This window comes from Aspergillus ochraceoroseus (genome assembly GCF_002846915.1).
Source record: "Aspergillus ochraceoroseus IBT 24754 chromosome Unknown P175scaffold_1, whole genome shotgun sequence".
Classification (NCBI taxonomy): Eukaryota; Fungi; Ascomycota; class Eurotiomycetes; order Eurotiales; family Aspergillaceae; genus Aspergillus; species Aspergillus ochraceoroseus.
Genome location: NW_024468476.1, coordinates 2625860 through 2647259, shown reverse-complemented (window position 1 = coordinate 2647259; position 21400 = coordinate 2625860). Strand labels below are relative to the sequence as shown.

Sequence of the window (21400 nt, the reverse complement as noted above, 5' to 3'; positions counted from 1 at the left end):
TATTAGAGGTAGAATAGGTTAGTATAAGTATTAGTTTCTAGATTTAGATTTCTAAAAGCTTTCTCTAGAATTTCTAAAATTTTAATATAATTACTTAATTTATAGATTTTATCTTAAATATATAGTAAGATTTAGATATATAGGATTTCTTTAAGATAACTAGTTATATAAGCTATTCTATTATTTAGGGTTAGAAAATAGTTAAGATTTATAATTATTTTCTAGTAAATTTAAAAAATAAAGTATCTTAAGTTACTTTATTAGCTATTAAACTTATTAGGGTTAGGAAGTTATTTAAAGATTTAGGTAGTAAGAATAGATATAATAAGAGTAATAATAGTAATAGGGGAGGTAGTAATATTAATATCTCTTTTAAAAGAAGATAATAATTAAGAAAGTATACTATTTTAAGTAAATACTTTAAATAATTCTTATTAAGTTTCTTTAATTTATATCTTCTAGTACTTAATCATATTATCTTTTTATTAAATATAGTTAAGAAGGTTAGTAATAGTAAAGTATAAAATAGATAATTTATAGAGTTCTTCTATAATAGTAGTAAAGAACTAGTATATCTTAGTAATATATTATCTTAATTTATCAGGGGCATTATATAGGAGGATTTCTATATCTTTAGGTAGTATAAGTAGCAAGGCAGGCATAATAGTAGTAATTAACTTCTAGTAGAGAGGAGCTATATAATATTAGGGGGTAGAATTAGATTTAGATATTTATTAACTAGGAGCTAACTAGATAGAATAGTAGAATAGTAGGTATCAGGTAATAGATAGGATATAGCTTGAAGAGCTATAACAAGATTAAGGATAATATAGCTTAAATATAGGAATAAGGGCAGACAGTCAAGGCAGAATCTAACTAGATAGGTACTACAGCTTCGCGCTGTGACACTAACTTTATTTACTCTAAGTTTATAAAAGTATTATTATTTATAATTAATTATAGATTTTATCTAATATTAGAATTTAAACTAAGTTATTCTACTATTTATCTTACTAAGAAAAATACTAAAAAGTTTACTAATATTATATATAAGATTTATAAGTTTATTTATATTAAGATTTTATTTACTTAAGCTTATTATAAAGTATAAATTAATTATTAAAGATAACCTATATATTATTATATTATAAGATAAGAAATCTAGCTAGATATCTATAATATCTAAATATTCTATCTATAAAAAAAATTAGATTAGAAGAACTTTAAACTATATTATATTAAAAAAATTATTAATCTATATATTTATAAATTTAAACTACTTAAAAATATAAAAATCTATTTTATATTTAATATATTTCTACTTTACTCTACTACTAATAATCCTTTATTTAATTAATATTCTAATTTATTATTACCTATTAAAGTAGAAAGATTAAAAGAATAAGAAATTAAAGAAGTTCTTAATTCTTAATAAATTTATTAAAATTATAATAAATTTAAGTTATAATATATTATTAAGTAAATTAAATATAATAAACTAATTAAAGAGCCTATTAAATATTTAAAGAATATTTATTAATTAATAAATAATTATTACTTCTATTATTCTAAGAAATCCTAACTAATTCCTTCCTAATTTTAATAAAGCTTAATCTTAAGAAAAGAAATATTATTATAGTATAAAGCTATAATACTTATTTAATTAAATTTTATCTTAATTATTTACTCTTATTCCTATATTTAAATTATATTATTCTTAATCTTATTATAGCTCTTTAAGCTATATCCTATCTATTACCTAATACTTACTATTCTGCTATTCTATCTAGTTAGCTCCTAGTTAATGAATATCTGAATCCAACTCTGTCCCCTGACAAGTTATATTTAGCTAATTATTATATATTTTCTTTAATACCTTTAAAGATTTACTTTTTGCTTTTAAATATTATATAAAAAGGTATCTAGAATAATTATCTAGAATTAGTAGGATATACCTAATATTATCTTTTCTAATTAATTTAATTTCTTAGAGATCTATATATATAAATTATAATAATTTTATTATATATAGTTATAGTTTTTAGGATATTTTTTTCTTTAATTTTAATAATTAATATATTTTATAATATAATTTAGTATTCTAATTAGTAGGTAAGTTATTAGTAGCCAAGTTATTATTATAAAGTATTATCTTATTATATTTTAATTATTTAATAAATAGATAATCTAATTATTAATATAATAAGTTTATTAGTATAGTAGGCATGATTACTACCTTATTTAGAACTAAAAATAGAATATTATTATTTAAGATAGTATATCTAATTACCTTATTTATTACTATCTTATAAATATATTAATTTTTTAAATTAAAATAAATTTCTAATTTTATCTTTATTCTTTCTACTAGTATTAGGTTATATAATATATTTAGATTCTAAAGATATTCTATTTAATATAATATTAAAGTACTATTATCTAATTTAAATTAAATTATTACTTTTTTATAATCTTAAGAATATACTATCTTATTATTAGAGATAATAAAACTATAATTCTTGAAATTATTTAGATCTTTAATTAAATTATTAAAAAGATTATAATTATTATATATTATATAGCCTACTCTAGAGTTATATAATTACCTATTCTTAAAAATAATTAATATTAAAGTTATTAGTATATTAACTCTAGATAGTATAAAATTATTAGTATCTAGAATAATATTAGTCTATATAGCTAGATTAATTTAGCTTTAGGTTAAATTATTCTTATTCTTTAATTTAAGTAGCTTAAAGTATTAAAGTATAGAAGTTAGTCTCTATCCTTTCTTTTACTTATTAATTACTAAATATAAATAATCTTTAGTATTATATTTTTTCTCCTTATAAAATAGATATAATATTCCTAGTTTCTTAAATTATTTTAACTAATAATTAATATAGTTTATAATTATTATATTTTATAATAATATATATTTCTACTATTATTATTATTTTCTTTTATTATTTATTATTAGTTAAGAATTTAATATATTTATAATAAGTATAGTAGTATTAAATATAATATTAGATAATAAATTCTCCTAAATCTTATTCTTTATTATATTATATATAGTATAAAAATACTTTTATATAATTATTTTAATAGGATTATTATTTAAGTTATTTAAGATTAAATTTATAAAACTTATATTATTTTTTTTAAGTTCTTAAAATATTATAATAATTATTTAATAAAATATAATAATTATTTTTAACTTATTAAAAGTATTTATTTTCTAGATAAAATTTAATATAAACTTATTAATAATTATATAATTCTTATATTTAATCTTAATAATTTCTCTCTAGATCTAGTATATATATTTTTAATTATTATTAATAATTATTCTTTATATTTTTTATATAAAATTATTTATAAAAATATATAGAATAATATTTATTAATAGTTTTTTTATTAGTTTCTTACTTATTAAATATAGTATTTAACTAGCTATTATTTATAAAAGTAATTCTTATAATTTATATTTAAAATTATTAAATTATAGTCTAGGAATATTATTTTTAAGAAGCTTATTTATTTTATAAAGTCTTAACTTTATTTATATAAATAAAGTCTAAATTTTAAATTTTAAATTATTTTCTAATACTATTATTAGGCTTAAGTTAAATATACTATTCTTTAGCTTTATTACTTAATTTTAGCTATTAGTAAACAGGGTAGTAGCTATTAAAGGTAGGTATAGTAAGTTAGGGATATTAGGATATCTACTAGGGATAGATTTAATTATTATTTTAGTTAAATTATAGAGATTTTCTATATATTATTACCTAGATAGAATAATATAATAGTAGTAAGTAATATTTCTACTAGGATCTCTATCTAATTAGGTAGTAGATCTCTATACAGGGGTACAGGAATATAATAAGAGTTTTTTGGAGGTCTATAAAGTATAAAATAGAACCTTAAGGAGGGCTCATAACCTGATAAAGGTTATTAAACTATGATAGTAGAGAGTTAACTGAAATAAATTTAATTAGGTCTAACTAGGAGAATAGAGAAGAAGAGATGCTTGGAAGAAGCATAGAGATCTAGAAGGAAATAGTGGCTTAAATACACTGGGTAGTCACGTGTCGCTATCTGCTTTATGGTGGTGCTGGTTGCATTCACTGAGTGCAGCACTCCAACAATATACAATAGCTTAGTACAGAGCGACCCATTGGCCATGACCGCAAGTTCCCAGAACAAAGGTTCCATGTGGAATGAGTTGGGCGTTAAAATATGAGCCAGTGTCCACCTTCACAAGCAGCCATGCCCCTTGGGCCTATGAAAAGATATGGGGACTGACAACTTTTAAACAAATCAACGGAGTGGTCTGGTCAATTGCCCTATTTAGGCTGTTACACTTGCCGCCCGGAGATCCGGTGGACCGTGCCCAAGAACGTTCCTATTGCCAGTATTTATAGGTCTCGGAGCAAAGTTCACCCGGATCAGCCTCGGGGGGACATGTGATTGCGTCCATCTTTCGTCCAAAGCTCACAACAAAGGCCTCCCCTCTTGTACCAGCAAAGATGAAGAGGCCATGCTTCTTCCTCATACGCGCCTTGCCCTCGCACCCATACTTTCGCCGTTGTTTTTTGGTTACGGACAAGGCAGGCCTGCCATATTTCCACCGTCAACCCTCCCGTGCCTTCTTCACTGCGTCTAAATCAACGGCCCCGACAATGAGCACAGGTCAGGTCTTGTACGAGCCTATTGAGAGCGTGGAACGGATGGAATATTATCAGGAGGGTGGCTATCATCCTGTGGAAATTGGCGACCGCTTTCACGGTCGCTACCGTGTCGTTCACAAACTCGGTCACGGCACATACTCCACAATCTGGCTAGCTCGGGACGAGATATCTAACCGATATGTTGCCGTTAAGATTTGCACGGCGGATTCGGACCCTCTTGAGACCGATACACTGTCCGAGCTATCAGAGCCTCTAAAGTCATCAGATATAGGCACAACGATGATACCTTCTATGTTGGATCGATTCAACATCCAAGGCCCTAACGGTAACCACGCCTGCCTGGTGACAAGCCCGGCAAGAATGAGCTTATCTGAGGCAAAGAATGGATCATGGATAGGCCTTTTTCAGATTGATGTGGCTCGTGCGTTGGCGGCACAGCTCGCGACGGTGATTCGGTATATGCATTCAGAAGGCTTTGTTCATGGAGACCTTCATCGTGGAAACATCCTCCTCCAACCCCAATCTAACTTCGATAAGTTATCTACTAAGGAGCTATATGAGCTGTATGGAGAGCCGGAACTTGAGCCAGTCAATCGATTAGATGGCCAAACGCCTCCGCCAGGAGTCCCAAAATATGGCGTCGTACCTATCTGGCTTGGTGAATCAAGTGAAAAAGTAACACTCCCAGAAGCCAGGATCATTCTTGCAGATTTTGGCCAGACATTCTCTCCAACACGAGAGAAGAGATTTGAGTCGCATACACCCCTTTTAATAAGACCCCCCGAAGCTCGATTTGAGCCGACAATGCCGCTCACTTTCTCATCTGATATCTGGACGCTTGCATGTACTATCTGGGACATCGTCGCCCAACGGTCCCTATTCGAAGGCTTCCTCACAAACGAAGATGACATGACTTGCCAGCAAATCGCAGCACTGGGCCCGCTCCCGACTGAATGGTGGGAAAAATGGGAGGGCCGTGGAAACCACTTCACTGACGACGGCGAGCCAAATAACCGAGTTACATCCCAGTATAGGTCCTTAGAGGATGCGTTCGAATTAAATATCCAGCAACCGCGGAGTCAGGCGGGGATGCCGCCACTTGGATTAAGTGAGCGAGATGCTCTCTTCGCGATGTTGCGTCCAATGCTTTCTTTCAAGCCTGAGAATCGCTCGTCTGCTCAGCAGGTTCTTGAATCGGAATGGATGGTGAAATGGGCTATTCCCGAGTATGAGAGGATCCGGAGCTCACAGGACAGCTATAGTGGTCGCAATTTTACATAGAAATCCCCGATGACTCGTGGTCAAGAGCCGTCTTTAGATTCGTTCCTTGACGCTCAGCGCACTGGACAAACTCCAACGAAAGACAAATTTCGAATTCCCTTACCAGACGGGTGGACAAAAATCCGATGTGCTTTATTTATTCTGGGACACTGGGAAGAAAAGGGTTAACCTAGGAGGAAGCAATGCATAATGAGCAGAATGAGTGGTGGACGGATACCCAGGGACACCATACTAGCCAATGATCATATCGTGAGTGGTAGGATTAAAGGGGGAGCAGGGGCTTCCTTAGTCAACTAAGTGATAATATAGTAGATTTCCATTAACCCGGTAATCTTTGCCGACCACGGGTCTTTGGAGCATATGAACTACCAGCTACATGCCCCTCAAACAGGCAGCTTCGTTATCCCAGAGACAGCCTGTTATTGTTCTGGTCCTCGTTCTGGTCCTCCAGCCTTTCTCCACAGCCCACCTGACCGATATTAGGCTCTCAGCGAAAGGGCTAGTGGCCAGAATGACAGCACTCAGGAAAGAGATCACCATTCTGGACCCTTGGCAAGAAAGAGGATCAGCTATTGGGAGAATAGTCGTACTTGCAGACCTCTGTTGCCGCCAACGCGAGTTGAATGATAATCGAACGCCTGGGCCGTCCACCACCATCCGATAAGATCATTAATTGGCCGGTAATATGCAAAGCAACTCACGACTACGAACTCAGTGAGGAGAGATCTTACTCATTTGTAAATGGAACTGTGTTGCCAGTCAATACGACCGTCTATAGTTTGTGACGGACAAGCAAACGGGCGTCTGAGGCATGGACGATGCCCATTGGTAAGGGCAGAATTGTCCAAGTGGGGGCCAAAATTGCCAGGATCAATCAAAACCTTGAGGGGGCTGAAACCTTGGCCCATGGGGAGCTCGGGCTTCGCCCTTCTCCCCATTACCTTTGGTTACCCTCCTCCACTCTTTGGTACCTTCGCGTATAATGGCTGGTAATCAGCAACAGATACCTGGTTAGAAGACCAGATAGGTTCGTAAGAGCAAGGACACGAAAGCGTTTGCTGGAACGAAAGGGCACTTCGTATTCCCGCACAGACCCCTCTGCTGCGTTAGCGCATGCAAAAGGATTACCAGGAGTTCCAATTATCGGCCACCTATTGCCGCTGTGATTCAAAGTAGAAGATCCAACCGCGTAGGTGGCCACGTGATTAGGATCCCGACCTCTCAACCCCAGCGTGCTGAAGTGCTTCTGTAGAAGTCCATCTGTTGCGTGCCTCTTCCAGTCCGCAATGCGTATATCCGAGAGCAAAGTGATAGTCAAGACCCTGTCCGAAGCCTGTGGCAAGGCTGAACAAACTGGACTAATTGACGTTAATGACCTGATAAGAGGTTTGTCAAACTATGACGGTAGAAAGTTGACCGAAATGGGTTCAATTGGGTCTAACTCGGAGATGAAGAGATGCTTGGAGGAAGCATGGAGATCTGGAAGGAAACGGTGGCCTAAATACACTGGGTAGTCACGTGTCGCTATCCGCTTATGGTGGTGCTAGTTGCATTCACTGAGTGCAGCACTCCAACATATTGTATTTAATAGGGTCTTCACTTCCTAGAGATCAATCCTTCCACTCCAGCCGTCGATCCGCCCTCACTAGTCCAAGCGAGCCTGTAAGCTTTTCAAACTCTTGAGGAGACTCAATGCAGAGGTTTCGCAAGCCTTCGATTAGTTTTGATTCCTGAGTCGCTTTACCTCTCTGAATAAGTGGGCGAAGGCTTGCGCTATCAGCACCAGCGTTCCGATAACCAATTGCCAAAGCTTGCCTCAAAGGCATTTTTCCATGTGGAATAATATGCCGCGAAACGAGAGCCTCGGCAGTATCTTTCCCGAGGAATTGGTCTAGAGCAGAACGCGGAAACGCGACTCTTTCCTCTGTCTCTGGGTTGCCGTCAATCGCGGACACAAAACCCACAATCATGTTAGGCACACGGATCTTTCTGTCCAGGTCCAACTGTCCAATTGCCACAAACCAAACATCGTATTTATAGGTGCGTTCGGGTTGGCACAGTCGCTCGTATAGGTAGCGAGAAGCTTCTTGTCCACTGAGGACCCATTGTACATTTGCAGCCTCTGCGGATAGGCGAGCAAGCTTGCCGCCAACAGACCCACTTGGAGTGAGTCTCCAGCCCTGTGCGCCATGGACAACAAAATATATCCCGGCTCCCATACGCTGGCGGTACTCAATTCTCTCGCCCTGCGGCGTGTATCCCGGTCGATACTCCCAAGGTTCTGTATTCCGTGACGGGACATATGCTATTGCCTTGCTACCCCATAATTCCACAGAAGACCCAGTTTCAACACCATTTTGGGGTTGACCATCAAAACCAGGAGGCTTTGGTCCAGGCGGTTTGGGGTTGGGTTTGCCACCAGGGTACCACGGGGGTAGCTTATTTTCTTTGCAGAACGACTCCAAACTTTTCTCTATCTTGAGGACTGCCTCTACCTCGTGGGAGTTTTTGGCATCTACCAACGCTAACCACATATTGGCAAACCTCAGATAGTTGAAGACTCCAGTATCCGGAGCCAAACTGTTTTTAGTATTGTATTCTCTGATTTTGTTGTCCGAGGTCAAAATTGTCGCCACGGCCGCTTTGGCATTTTCGTTATTTTTCCAATTATTTCCATCAACAGTAATGGCATCGACTATTACTTTGACAACAGGTGTCATCCCTTGGTGGCTTTTTCTGTGAAATTCTGAGAGGGTGGGTCGCTTGTCACGTTTTTCGCGATGCTGAAGCATAAAATCTGACTGCCGCTGGGCAGGTGGGATCAACTTGTTTATTTCTGTGTAAGTTAGAAGATGATTTCTCCCAGTTGATGGGGTTTAAGCGTACTGATCTTCGCGTCGCTTGCAAGCTTCTTATCGCCCTCATTTGACCACTGACTAGGGTCCGCCATCTTTATCAGGTAACTAAACATGATAGTCTCTCCTTCCGGTAAGTTTGTTTCGATTGCGTGACTCATAGCAGTTGGGTCGGTCACTCCTGCAATACACCTAAAGATTTGTTTGAGGACATTTTTTGCAACTGGTGTTAAAGTTCCGTCCTCTTCCGGTCGAGAAGATTCGAGTGGTTGGCTTAATTCGATTATATTGTTTTTGACGGCGGCCGTAAGCTCTATATGGCGTAAGTAGTCAATATAACATGAAGGAACTGCAACATACTTGTACAAGCTTGCTGTGCCTTTGATTCGTCGTCTGGCCAACTGGGTGGATGCAAGATGTCAAGGATCTCTGATGGCGTCAGCTTAAAGTCGGGAGGAATAACATCCCCTATATCCGTGGCATCCCCGATTTCGACATCGGCAATCTCCAAGAGCATTTCTTTATCTTTGGAGCTAAGACTTGTGGCTCCCTTCCATTCCGTAGTATCTGCTCCCAGGCCTGGCTTCCATAACTCCTCGTCCTTAAGGCCCAAGCTCTCATATTGGCGGAATCCTAAAACGGAATGAGTTATACGGTGGTCACATTAAAGGGAGGTAGCTCATACGGGACAATGCTGTTTCACATTTGAAACTCCTCTTAATGCCAGCTTTCCTTTCAATGTCATCATCTTGTCTGTTGGCTGGATCTGTCAAAATAGCCTTGACTTCTCCAATAGTGAATGCAAACCCCTGAGGGAGAATATCAGGGAGGCCCTGGTCGTCGTGATCCACGATCTTATAAATGATTTCCTTTATCTGAGCAGGGGTAAGCTGTCGGGCTTTGCCAGGGGGGCCAGTGGCTCCATTATTCCCATCGGGGCCAGTGGCCGGATTGTTCTCATCGGGACCAGTGACTGGATTGTTCCCATCGGGGCCAGTGGCCGGATTGTTCCCGTCGGGGCCAGTGGCCGGATTGTTCCCATCGGGGGTGTCAATTTCCATGGTGGCTTTCCGTAGCGGATGAAGTAGTTCTGTCAGCAGTGCGTGTCAAATAAGGGATGACTGTGCCCGCAGTCTAAAATTTCAGGGAACAGAGAAAGAATGATACAGACCCCGGTATTTATGCGTATCATTCTGATATTCAACACCACACTATGACAGGACCCCTGAGAAAGCAGCCGACGAAATTATAGCTCCCAAAAACCGTGGCTCATGGCTTAGAGAAACCACGGCCTTCATTTGTATATAATGATAGCCACTTTTTCCATAATAGTAGCCTCTAAATATCGCTACATACTTTTGAGAATATCCATGTCTGAAAAGACCGGGAGAGTTCTGCTTGAGGGTCTAAGTTATTCCAAAGATCAAAGAAGAGTGAAGTAACGCGAAATGCAAGAATCTTTGACAAATACAGTGATAATTAGTTTCCTTAGATTCCTGTGTTCCTTATTTTTGTCTTGCTGTTAAATTTGCCTATATTGTTCCTAGCATCTTGCACGACTTGCTCCTCTCCTCATGCTGTCAGCTCTCACTATTCGTAGGTCCTTCTAAGCAATTTATTCGTCTTTTCGCGTAATATTGCTTGGCATTCTAGCACTAATTCCTGTTGAACCTAGCTCTTGTTTGGTGTAAGCCTGGGCCACGCGCTCCCACTAAATCTGGTGTTGATTCTCTTCCTGAGTATCAATGTTTCGTAGAATGAAGACATTTGGAATACCGTGCTTAATCATCTAGCGCCCGGACCCACCTGGCGCCCGATTTCTATACACAACAACACTGCTAAAAATGAAGCTTTTGAACCCTATACATTCTATATTTCTTAAAGATCTTTTGGTGTGGCAAATTCGACATGCTGAAAAACCTATATACACATTTTAATCATCACGAAACCGGTGGGGGAGGCGAATCTGGCGCCCTCGACGATTTATCGTTGTAGAGGACTCTTCAACAACCCCAGCTTCCTGGACAACGATATCTTGCTTATTTTGAGGTGTTGAAGGTGTGGATTGCTTCTTTTTACCCTTTCTAGCAGTTCTGATATCATTTTGAAGCTGACTATCCACTTCCTTAGCTATCCGCGCCTCCTCCTTTGCAGCCTCTTTTTGACGTTTCTTCTCCTCAGCTTGCTGCACGCGGAGTTGCTTATTAGACGCCTGAATCCTCTTTCTTTCCTCAATAATCAGTCGCTTCTCCTCCTTTTCTTGTTGGCGGCGAAGTTTAGCCTCTTCTCTTAAAGCTTTAGCATCCTTAATTGCCTGGTCCTTCTCCTTCTGGAGATCCCGTGCTTGCTGGATCTTCTTTGGAGAATAGAACACTGCATTACCACTTTCTGCATCCTGAAGTTGGAATATAAGCGGTTTACTACGCTGGCGTTTCCTTTTCTCATTCACCAACGCTTCCTCAAGGCCCTGGCAGCGGAGTTTCAGTATAATATTCTCTGTAGAGAGGTGGTACATCGTAGAGCTTAGTTTCTTGGTGTTTTGGTTATAAACATCAGAAACAACTTGTTTTAAAAGCCTTTCTATCCTCCGCCAGTCCTCTGCTTGCAGTACTGACTTTGACGATTCACTAGATGATGGTCTTTCCTCTGGTAGCTTGGTAAACCTTGCTAGAACCTTCTCCGGATTCCATGGCCATAATCCAACAGATCTCCACGAACTCTCAATATTTTTTGCTGTCAAAGCTGTTTCCCAGCTCTCCTAGAAGAGAGGAAAGAAGTCTCGCTTGCTAATTGCACTGATGCCTTGAGAATTATGCAAAAATCGTTCTAATCGATCCCTATACGCCTTGGAGAGAGGAGCAAAGATCCCAACATCTAATGGCTGCAAGGAATGCGTGGAATGAGGCGGAAAGGTAATAGTAAGGATCTTATTACTATCACAGAAGTCTAAAAACTTCATTGTGACATGAGATCCATGGCCATCAAGGATTAGAAGCCGCCAACGCCTTCTAGCTTTCTCCTTGGTCTCGCGATCAAATACATCTCGAAGCCAGGCGTATCCTAGATCATTGTTGGTCCATCCAGATGGTGAGGGTGCAAAAAAACACTGGTGCGAGTTCTCTTTGAAGCCCTGCAGCCAGCTATCTTGAAGCTTTCCAGATACCGTTTGATATATAAGACCGGGAGAAAGAGAGGTCTTATTTGCACAGATACAGGCAATTGTTGTGATTTACTCTCTATTACCATCCTGAACCTGTTGTTGAATACCCTCATGCTCGTAGGTGCGCCTAGAAAAGACTCTCTTGCCTTTAGGAAAGATTCTTATAAGAAATCTTTTTTTATCTATATTATAAATATTCTCTTACTAAATATTATATGTCACGGTGTAGCTGTGTACCTATCTGGTTAGATTCTGCCCTAACTATCTACCTCTACTCCTGTATTTAAGCTATGTTACCCCTAATCCTATTATAGCTCTTTAAACTATATCCTTATTCTAACCTAACCCCTACTTATTATACTTATATATAGATAGCCTAAATATATACCTTACTATTAACTATATCTATTACTTACTTACTTTCTATGATATTATATAGCTCTTACTCTAGATATAGCTATTACTAGTATATTAAAATAATCTAAATTATCCTTAATTATAGATTTAGTTAAGAAATTTATAAGCTATATTAATAATAACTTTATTACTTAAATTATTTACTTTAAATCTTATAATAAATATATTAATTCTCTAGAAAAAGAGATTTATACTCTCTAAAATTAAATTAATAAAGCTAGTCTAGAGCTAGCTAAGAAAGAGAAAGTAGTACTATATTAGAAAAAAGAACTAAAAATAATTTAATAAAAATTAATTAAATTTAAATATATATTTATTATATTATAGATTATTACTATTTTTATTATATTTATTTCTATTATTATTCCTATCTTTATTAAATATACCCTCCTTATTAAAGCTATAATAGCTAATATAATAAGAGTATCTATATTTATTTTTACTAGCTCTTTTTCTAGTATTTATCTTAGTAAGAAACTTCCTAATCTATAGAAATTTAATAATACTTATTTTAATCTTTATTACTTTATTTAATAGATTTATAGTAAAATAGATACTAATTTAGACTATTTTCTAGTTATTAAAGTCTAACTAACTTATATAGTAAGATATCTAACTAGAAAGGCTTATAAATTAATCTTACTTAAGATAAGATTTAATATTTTCTAATTTTTAGATTATTCTAATTTACTTAATTATCTAGAAATAATATTTAAAGATTTTAATTAAATTTAAAATACTTAAAATTACTTTTATAATTAAAAATAAAAAAACTTAGATTTTAATATTTATTTTATAAAGTTTTATTATTTTATTTTAGAAAGAAAAATACTTAATAACTCTTTAATATTTTTCTTAATTTAAAATATTTTAATTAAATTTTAAAATATATTATTTTATAATTCTATCTTATTTTAAAATTTCTAAGAATATACTAACTATCTTTAATTATTAAAAAATTATTACTACTAATACTAGCTATAAGTATCCTATTCTTATCTAATATCTAGTTCCTACTATTCTAGTCTAGTAATATTAAAGAATCTCTTTAATTTTATTTTATTTAATTATCTAGTTATACTTCTTATACCTAGAAAAGATTTAGATATTATAAATTTATTTTATACTTATTATATATTATACTTCCTTAAGAAAGAATAATATAAGTATAAGAAATACTTTTATTATAAAAATAAAATATATTATATAAAAAATTATTTCTTACTTAATTAATATTTTATATAAATTTAAAAATAGATAAATATACTAGTATATTATTCTAGCTTAATTCTTACTATAATATTACCTACTTCCTATATTATAGCTTAGGATAACTACTTTACTACCCTAGAGGAATCTAACTAACTATACTTACCTAATATCCTACCTAACTTAAAAAATAGAGTCTATCTAGTTATAGTTACTATCTAGTACTAGAATATATATAGAAGCCCCTATTACTAGATATATTACTTTACCTATCTTATATTATTATTAAATTAACTAATTTCTCTAATTCTTATTATATACATGCTAATCTAATAATATAGTAGATATAATTATATTAAGAAAATCTAAAAATACTAATTTATATTATAATTAATTCTAAAGTTAAAGAAATTAACTTTATAAATTATTAATAAATAAAAATATATAAATTAAAAATTATTTTATTCTCTTATTTAATATTCTTATTTAGCTTTTATAGTAAGAAAATAGAAGAAAATATAATAATTTATTATATAAAGATTAATCTATTATTAAATAATTATTATAATTAAAAATTTATTTTTTATATTATTTATTTCTCTTACTATCTAATTATTCTAGAACTAGCCTAGCTTATTATATATAACCTAAAGATATATTTTTCTAATTAAATAACTATATTTAATAGCTAATATTACTATAAATATTATAATATATTTCTTAAGTCTATAAGAGTAAGGGCCCTAATAAATATCTTCTAAAAGAATTAATCTAAATAACTAAATTAATAAGAAGAATTACTAAAGTTAAAATCTCTTATATTTATAAAAATATACTAAATATTCTTAAGAGTACTAGCTATATATACTTACTATTTAATATAGAAATTATACTAGACCTTATTAAATAAAGTTAATAAAAAACTAAAATATAGAGATACTAGTCTTAAATTATTATTTATATTTTCTCTAGAATTATAAGATTTCTAAGATATATTTAATTTTTAAGAAATAAAAAAGCTACTATTATATTAATTATATAATTATAATATTAAGATTTAAGAAAAAAAATAGCCTTTATTTAGTAAATTATACTTAATATTATAAATATAATTAATTATTCTAAAGAAATAATTAAAAAAGAATCTAAAAAAAGATTTTATATATTCTAGCTTATCTCTAGCTATTTCTTTTATCTTATTTATTAATAAATTTAGAGGTGGCCTCTACCTATATATAGATTATTAAGAATTAAATACTATATTAGTTAAGAATTATTACTTATTACCCTTAATTAAAGAAATTCTAAATAACCTATAAGAAATATAATACTTCTTTAAAATTAATCTAGTAATTATCTTTAATAATATTTATATTAAAAAAGGGTTAGAGTACTTAATTACTTTTTAAACCTATTTTAGGCTATATGTCACGGCGACCACGTGACATGCAACCACATGCCGAACCACATGCCGAACCACATGCCGAACCACATGCCGAACCACATGCCCAGTAACCAAGGGTAATCAGGAAAATAGCAATATTCAAGTCATCTATACCATGCTAGCAACTTAACTAAATAATATAAATAATAATATAATAACTCTTAAAATACTAAGAGATAAGTACTTTATTTTATTACTTTTAATACCTTCTTACTACTCTTATACTCTATATAGCTTTACTTTCTTTACTAATACTACTTATACTTAAGTACCTTACTAGTAAGATACTTATAATTTAAAGTATTTTTTTAATTAAATAAAGTAATATAATAAGTATAAAAAAGATTATTTATTTCTTTTTTTAAAAAATAATAAATCTAAATTTTATAAAATCTATAACTATAATTCTAGAAATTATTATTAAAAAAGATTTAATAATACTAGTAATTCTCTAATACTAACTTATTAAGTTAATAAAAGATAATAAGCTATAATATATAACTTAATATATAGTACAAGCTATATAAATAGGTAAGAAGAAAGTATTTAAATCTAAATTCTTTAAGATATAAAATCTAAAAAAACTTAATATCTTTCTAAAAGATTTTTAAAATTACTTTAGATTATAGAGGAAACTTTATAAGAATAATATAATTAAAATTTATTATATTATAGATTATTTAAAAAATAATATAAAATAAATATAATATTTTAAATATAAAGTAAATCTTAAAAAACTTACTTATATAAAATTTATTAAATTTTTATAAAATTTTCTAGAATTAGAAAAAAATTATAAATAAATAGTAATTTATTAGCTTTTATATATAAAATAAGGATTATAATAAAGTATATAAATTTTAATAATCTAGATAGAGAAGTTTATTCTAATAATTAAAGCTAATCTTAAAGAATTTCTTTATTAGCTAGTTATCTAAATAGCCTGGCCTAAATTATATAAGAAAATCTAGCAGGATATAATAATATTATAAAGTCTAGTTAAAGTTACTAAATTAAGGGTAAGGTACAAGAAACTTTAGAAATAAAAGAAATAAAAAAAATTAAATAAAATATAATTAAACTAATCCCTAGGATCTTATATATTAAAGAATAATTTAAAAAAAAAAAAAAAATAATAATAAAATAATAAATCCTTAATTAAATAAATTTTAGTAAAAAGAATTAAAGAAAGAATAATAAAATTATTAAAATTAATAAAAAAAAGATTAATATTACTAGTATAATTAAATTAATTATATTATAAGAAAATACTCCTAGTATAAAGAAGATATTAAGAGAGTAGAAGAATTAAAAAACTAGAATTAATAATAATTAAATACTCTAGAATTCCTAGTACTCTAATAAAATAAAGAGATACTAGTAGGACTTTTCTTAATTATTATAGCTATTTTAATAAGTAAGAAATAGATTATAATAAGAATACTTATAGATACTAAAGTAAATAAAGACTTTATTTTTTATTATTTCTTAGTTAAAGAAAGAATAAATTTTAATAAGATAAAAATAAAGTAATCTATATATTTTATTAATAATTTAATAGTATTATATTATACAAGATTTTAAATAAAGAATTAAATTATAAATAGTTTTAATAAAATTAGAGAATTTAATATAGAATATTATATAATAAATTTAAAAGAAAAAAAATATTAATTAATTCTAGAATATAATTAATTAAGCTTAATTAATCTTAATATTTTCTTAGTAGTAAATACCTAGTATTACTAAGAAAAAAAATTAAAAATTAAAATTAAATTATTTAAATAATTTAAGAATATAATAAAGTAAGAACTTATTATATTAGTCTTAAACTAATTATATAATAATAATAATATAATAAGGGCTCTTTTTAAATATTATAAAAAATAAAAATTAATATTCTTAAAGAAAGAGATAGAGATACTTCCCTCTAAAAAAGCTAATTATAATATACTATTAGTTACTAGTATAATATTATTAATAGGCTAGTTATATAATATATTAAAAATAAAGTTAATAATTTTAAGAAAATATATTAATTAAATATTAAAAAAAGGATAGATCTAGCCCTTAATAAATATAGTAAGTATACTAGTATTTTTTATATAAAAAGCTAATAAATTATTATAACTTTATATAGATTATAAAGGCTTAAATATAATTATTATTAAGAATTAATATTCCCTTCTATAAATTAATAAACTAATAAACTAACTAGTTAGAACTAAATAATTTATTAAACTAGATTTATAAAATATTTATTACTAGATTTATATTTATTAAAGTAATAAGTAGAAAATAATATTTTATATAAAATATAGATATTATAAATATCTAATTATATTTTTTAAATTATATAATACTCTAGTTATCTTTTAAGTATATATTAATAAAATAATAAAAAGAATTCTAGATAAATTTTATATAATATATTTAAATAATATCCTAATTTATTTATAAATAAAGGAAGAATATAAGTACTATATTAATAAAGTATTATTATATCTCTAGAAATATAACCTCTATATAAAACTTTTAAAATATAGCTTTTACTAGAAAAAAGTATATTTTTTTAGCTTTATTATAAGAATTAAAAGAATCTAAATAGATCTTAAGTAAGTATATACTATAAATAACTAGCTAGAACTATACTTATTCTATAATATTTAAGTATTCCTAGAATTTATAAGATATTTCTAAAAATTTATTTACTAGTATTCTAAGATTATTACCTTACTAAATAATATATTAAAGAAAATAATAAAGGGAAGAAAAAGTAGTTCTTTTAAGATAATAAAGAATAATTAAAGTATCTTTAAAATATTAAAGTAGGTATTCTTTAGATTCCTAGTACTATAATATTTTAACCTAGAATAAGAGATATTTTTAATAACTAATATATTAGATTTTATAATTATAGGAATTTTAATATAATATAATAATATTTAGTTTATAAAGATATAATATACTACTTAGTAATTTATAATCTTTTATTTAAGAAAATTAATTAAAATAGAAAAAAAATATAAAATCTATAATTAAGAATTACTAATTATAGTAAAATACTTTAAAATATAATATTATTATTTTAAAAATAATCTATATATAATATATATATAAATAAATTATATAAATCTAAAATATTTCTATACTATTAAGATTTTAAATTAATATTAAATTAGATAGGTTAAGCTTCTAGTAATATATAATTTCTAGATTAAATATTAGCCTAGTAATCTTAATCTAGTTAATATATTTTTAAAGTAAAAAGATTATAAACTTACTTAATAAAATATAGTTAAGAAACTCTTATCTATACTTTAAATAAAGTTAGAAGATTTATAAAATAATTAAAGTAAGAATAAAATAATAGTTTCTTAAAAAATTTTAATTATATAATTAAAAAGTCTAAAACTTTTAATTTAAAGAATATTAGTATAAAAGATAGCTAGTAATAAGTAAGCCTATAGAATATTATTAATTACTTTAAGAAACTTATTTTAGAAAATATAATATAAGAATATCTATATAAGTTATATTTAGAGTAATATTAGTAAGGAATATCTAGTATATTAGAAATATACTTAAATAATAGAGAAATTACTTAAATAAAAAATAATAAAATAGCTTAAAAATAATATTAAATAAAGATAAATTTATAAGAATAAATAATATATTAATAGTAATAAGCTAGTATAATATAATAAGATTATTTATATTTCTTTTAATTAAATAATATACTAAGAATTATTAAGAATATATTATAATAATTTATATATAGGCTACTTTAATTAAAAGAAAATATTAGATTTTATTAAATAAAAATTTTATTAAAATATCTTATAATATAATATTAAGAAGTATATAAAGAGTTATTTAATTTACTAAAAAATAAAGATATTTAAATAATTTTTATTAGACTAGCTTATAAAGCTCCTAATACTAGAATACCCTTAATAAAATCTAATTCTAGACTTTATTATAGGCTTACTACTATTAATATAAAAGAGATATATATATAATATTATCTTAATAATTATAGACTAATATATTAAGAAAGTTAAATATCTTTTAATAATAAGAAATATTAATATTAAGAAGCTAGTTAATATATTTATAAAAGAGATTATACTTAAAATAAGAGTATTAAAAAGTCTAGTAAATAACTATAGCTTATTCTTTACTAGTAAATATTAAACCTAGCTATACTAAGAGCTATAAGTTAAAGAATAATTAAGTATTATATTTTATCTATAAATAGATAGTTAAATAGAATATTAGAACTAGATATTAGAGACTTATTTAAAAATCTATATTAATTATTAATAAATTAACTAGATAAACTAACTAGATATAATAAAATTTATATATAATAATATAAAAAATATATTATTAGAGATATCCTCTTATAAAATATAGTATAATTACTAGCTAGTATTATTTAAACTTACTAATATTAGGAACTCTAGTATAGTTATAATAATAGAAGAATAACTTAACTAACTATAAGTAAAATATTATTAACTAGAAGAGAGCCTATACTATACTACTAAATAATAAGTAAGGAACTATAATAAAAAGTATTATCTAACTAAATACTATATAGATTAATAAGTATTACTATTTATAAAGAATATCTATATATAAAGGTCTAGTAAGAAACTAGATATTAAATATAAAGGATTATTTAAAATAATTAAAATAATAAATTAATAAATATATTATTTATAATTATCTAAATTATATAAGAAAATCTATCTAGTCTTTTATATATTATTTCTTAAGAAATAGAATATAAGAGATAGTAACTTACTAGTATTACTCTAGCTAGTTATTATTAATAATAAGAAAGAATAAGAAGTAGAATAAATTATTATATAATAAAAATTATATAATAAAGATTAATATTTAATAAAATAAAAAAGATAGCTAATATATAAGAATACTTAATAATTAGTAAAAGATTTAAAAAATATATAAAATATTCTAAATAAATTTTACTAGATAAATAAGATATAAGTAAGGTACTAGTAAAATACTATAAATAAATAAAATATAAAAATAATAAATTAATTAAATAAGAAATTAAAAAAATTATAGAAATATATTAATAATATTATTCTTTCTTTTTTTTTTACTAGATTTTAAGATTTAATAGAAGTATACTATAAGTATTAAGAAATCTTAAAAAAAATAACTTAATTTTATTATATAAAAATAGAAATAATAAGTATTTATACTATAATATTAATAAATTTTTAATTATTATAACTATTCTAAATCTCCTTATTATTATTCTCTAACTTTATCATGCTACTCCTAATATACTATATATTAAGTAAATAAAATAGATTATAATTAATAAATTAAAGTAATCTCTTTAACTAGTTCTTAATTTTAAAGTAATAAATAAAAACCTAAATAATATAAGTCTAATAAGTATAAGCTACTATATTTATTACTTTACTAGATATTATCTAGATCTTATTAAGACTAGCATGTATAAGTAAGATTATAAGAAAATATTTTTTATATAAATAAGTATAATAAATATATTATTATTCTAGATTTAAGTATATATAAAAATAAACTTCTATAGGATTATTATTTATATATTACTAAAACTTAATATAATATAGATAATATAGTATCTATATAATAGTAGATAAGCTAGTAGGAGTAACTAGAATAGTTAGAGTAGCTAGAGCTATAGTAATAGTAGGAGTAACTAGAGCTAGCATAATAACAGGAGTTAGTATAATAATAAGAGCTAGCGTAATAGTAAGAGCTAGTATAATAGTAGGAGCTAATATAATAATAGTAACTAGAGTAGCTAGAGTTACTATAGTAAAAAAAGTAGAAGAAAAGATAGTAAGAGTTACTATAATACTAGAAATAATTATAGAGAATAAGGGGAATATAATCCTACTAAATAATAAAGTAGTAATAATAAGAACTATAAGAAATATACTAGTAGTAATAAAGATTATAAGTACTATAATTAATATAAGTATAGGGAGATTTATTATAGAAGCTTATAAATAATTAATATAATAAATCTATATTACTAGAATAAAAATACTTATAGAGGAAGAAATAGTAGTAGTTAAATAGGCTTTTTTTATAAGGATATAGCTAGTATAATACTTAATAAAAGATATTTAGAAAGAATTATAAAATCTATAATATAATTAACTATTATTATAATATTTAAGTAATAATAATCTATCTAGAATAATATATTAACCTATTAGGAGGAACTTTTTAAAATATAGATTAAGCTAGAAAATATATATATAGAGAAGTATTCTCCTATAATATTTATATTATAATAATA

At 28.0% G+C, this 21400-nt stretch overlaps 3 protein-coding genes across 3 annotated transcripts; 2 read left to right on the top strand and 1 right to left on the bottom strand.

The window, feature by feature from the left end:
* Positions 1-4688: 4688 nt before the first annotated feature.
* Positions 4689-5978, top strand: P175DRAFT_0470696 (uncharacterized protein; the record flags this gene model as incomplete). The annotated part of the gene is made up of 1 exon (XM_040895048.1): positions 4689-5978. The coding sequence occupies one exon, from the start codon at positions 4689-4691 to the stop codon at positions 5976-5978; it is 1290 nt and encodes a 429-aa protein (XP_040755914.1).
* A 188-nt stretch (positions 5979-6166) lies between these two features.
* P175DRAFT_039152 (uncharacterized protein) lies at positions 6167-6676 on the top strand. The gene has a single exon (XM_040892976.1). It carries the CDS (start codon positions 6355-6357, stop codon positions 6640-6642), a length of 288 nt encoding a protein of 95 aa, XP_040755913.1. The 5' UTR covers positions 6167-6354; the 3' UTR covers positions 6643-6676.
* Positions 6677-7252: 576 nt separating this feature from the next.
* P175DRAFT_039177 (putative glutamine rich protein) lies at positions 7253-9121 on the bottom strand. The gene is made up of 2 exons (XM_040892977.1): positions 8865-9121; positions 7253-8814 (listed from the first exon to the last, which is right to left on the bottom strand). Exons 1-2 carry the CDS (start codon positions 8992-8994, stop codon positions 7589-7591), a joined length of 1356 nt encoding a protein of 451 aa, XP_040755912.1. The 5' UTR covers positions 8995-9121; the 3' UTR covers positions 7253-7588.
* Between the last annotated feature and the right edge of the window lie 12279 nt (positions 9122-21400).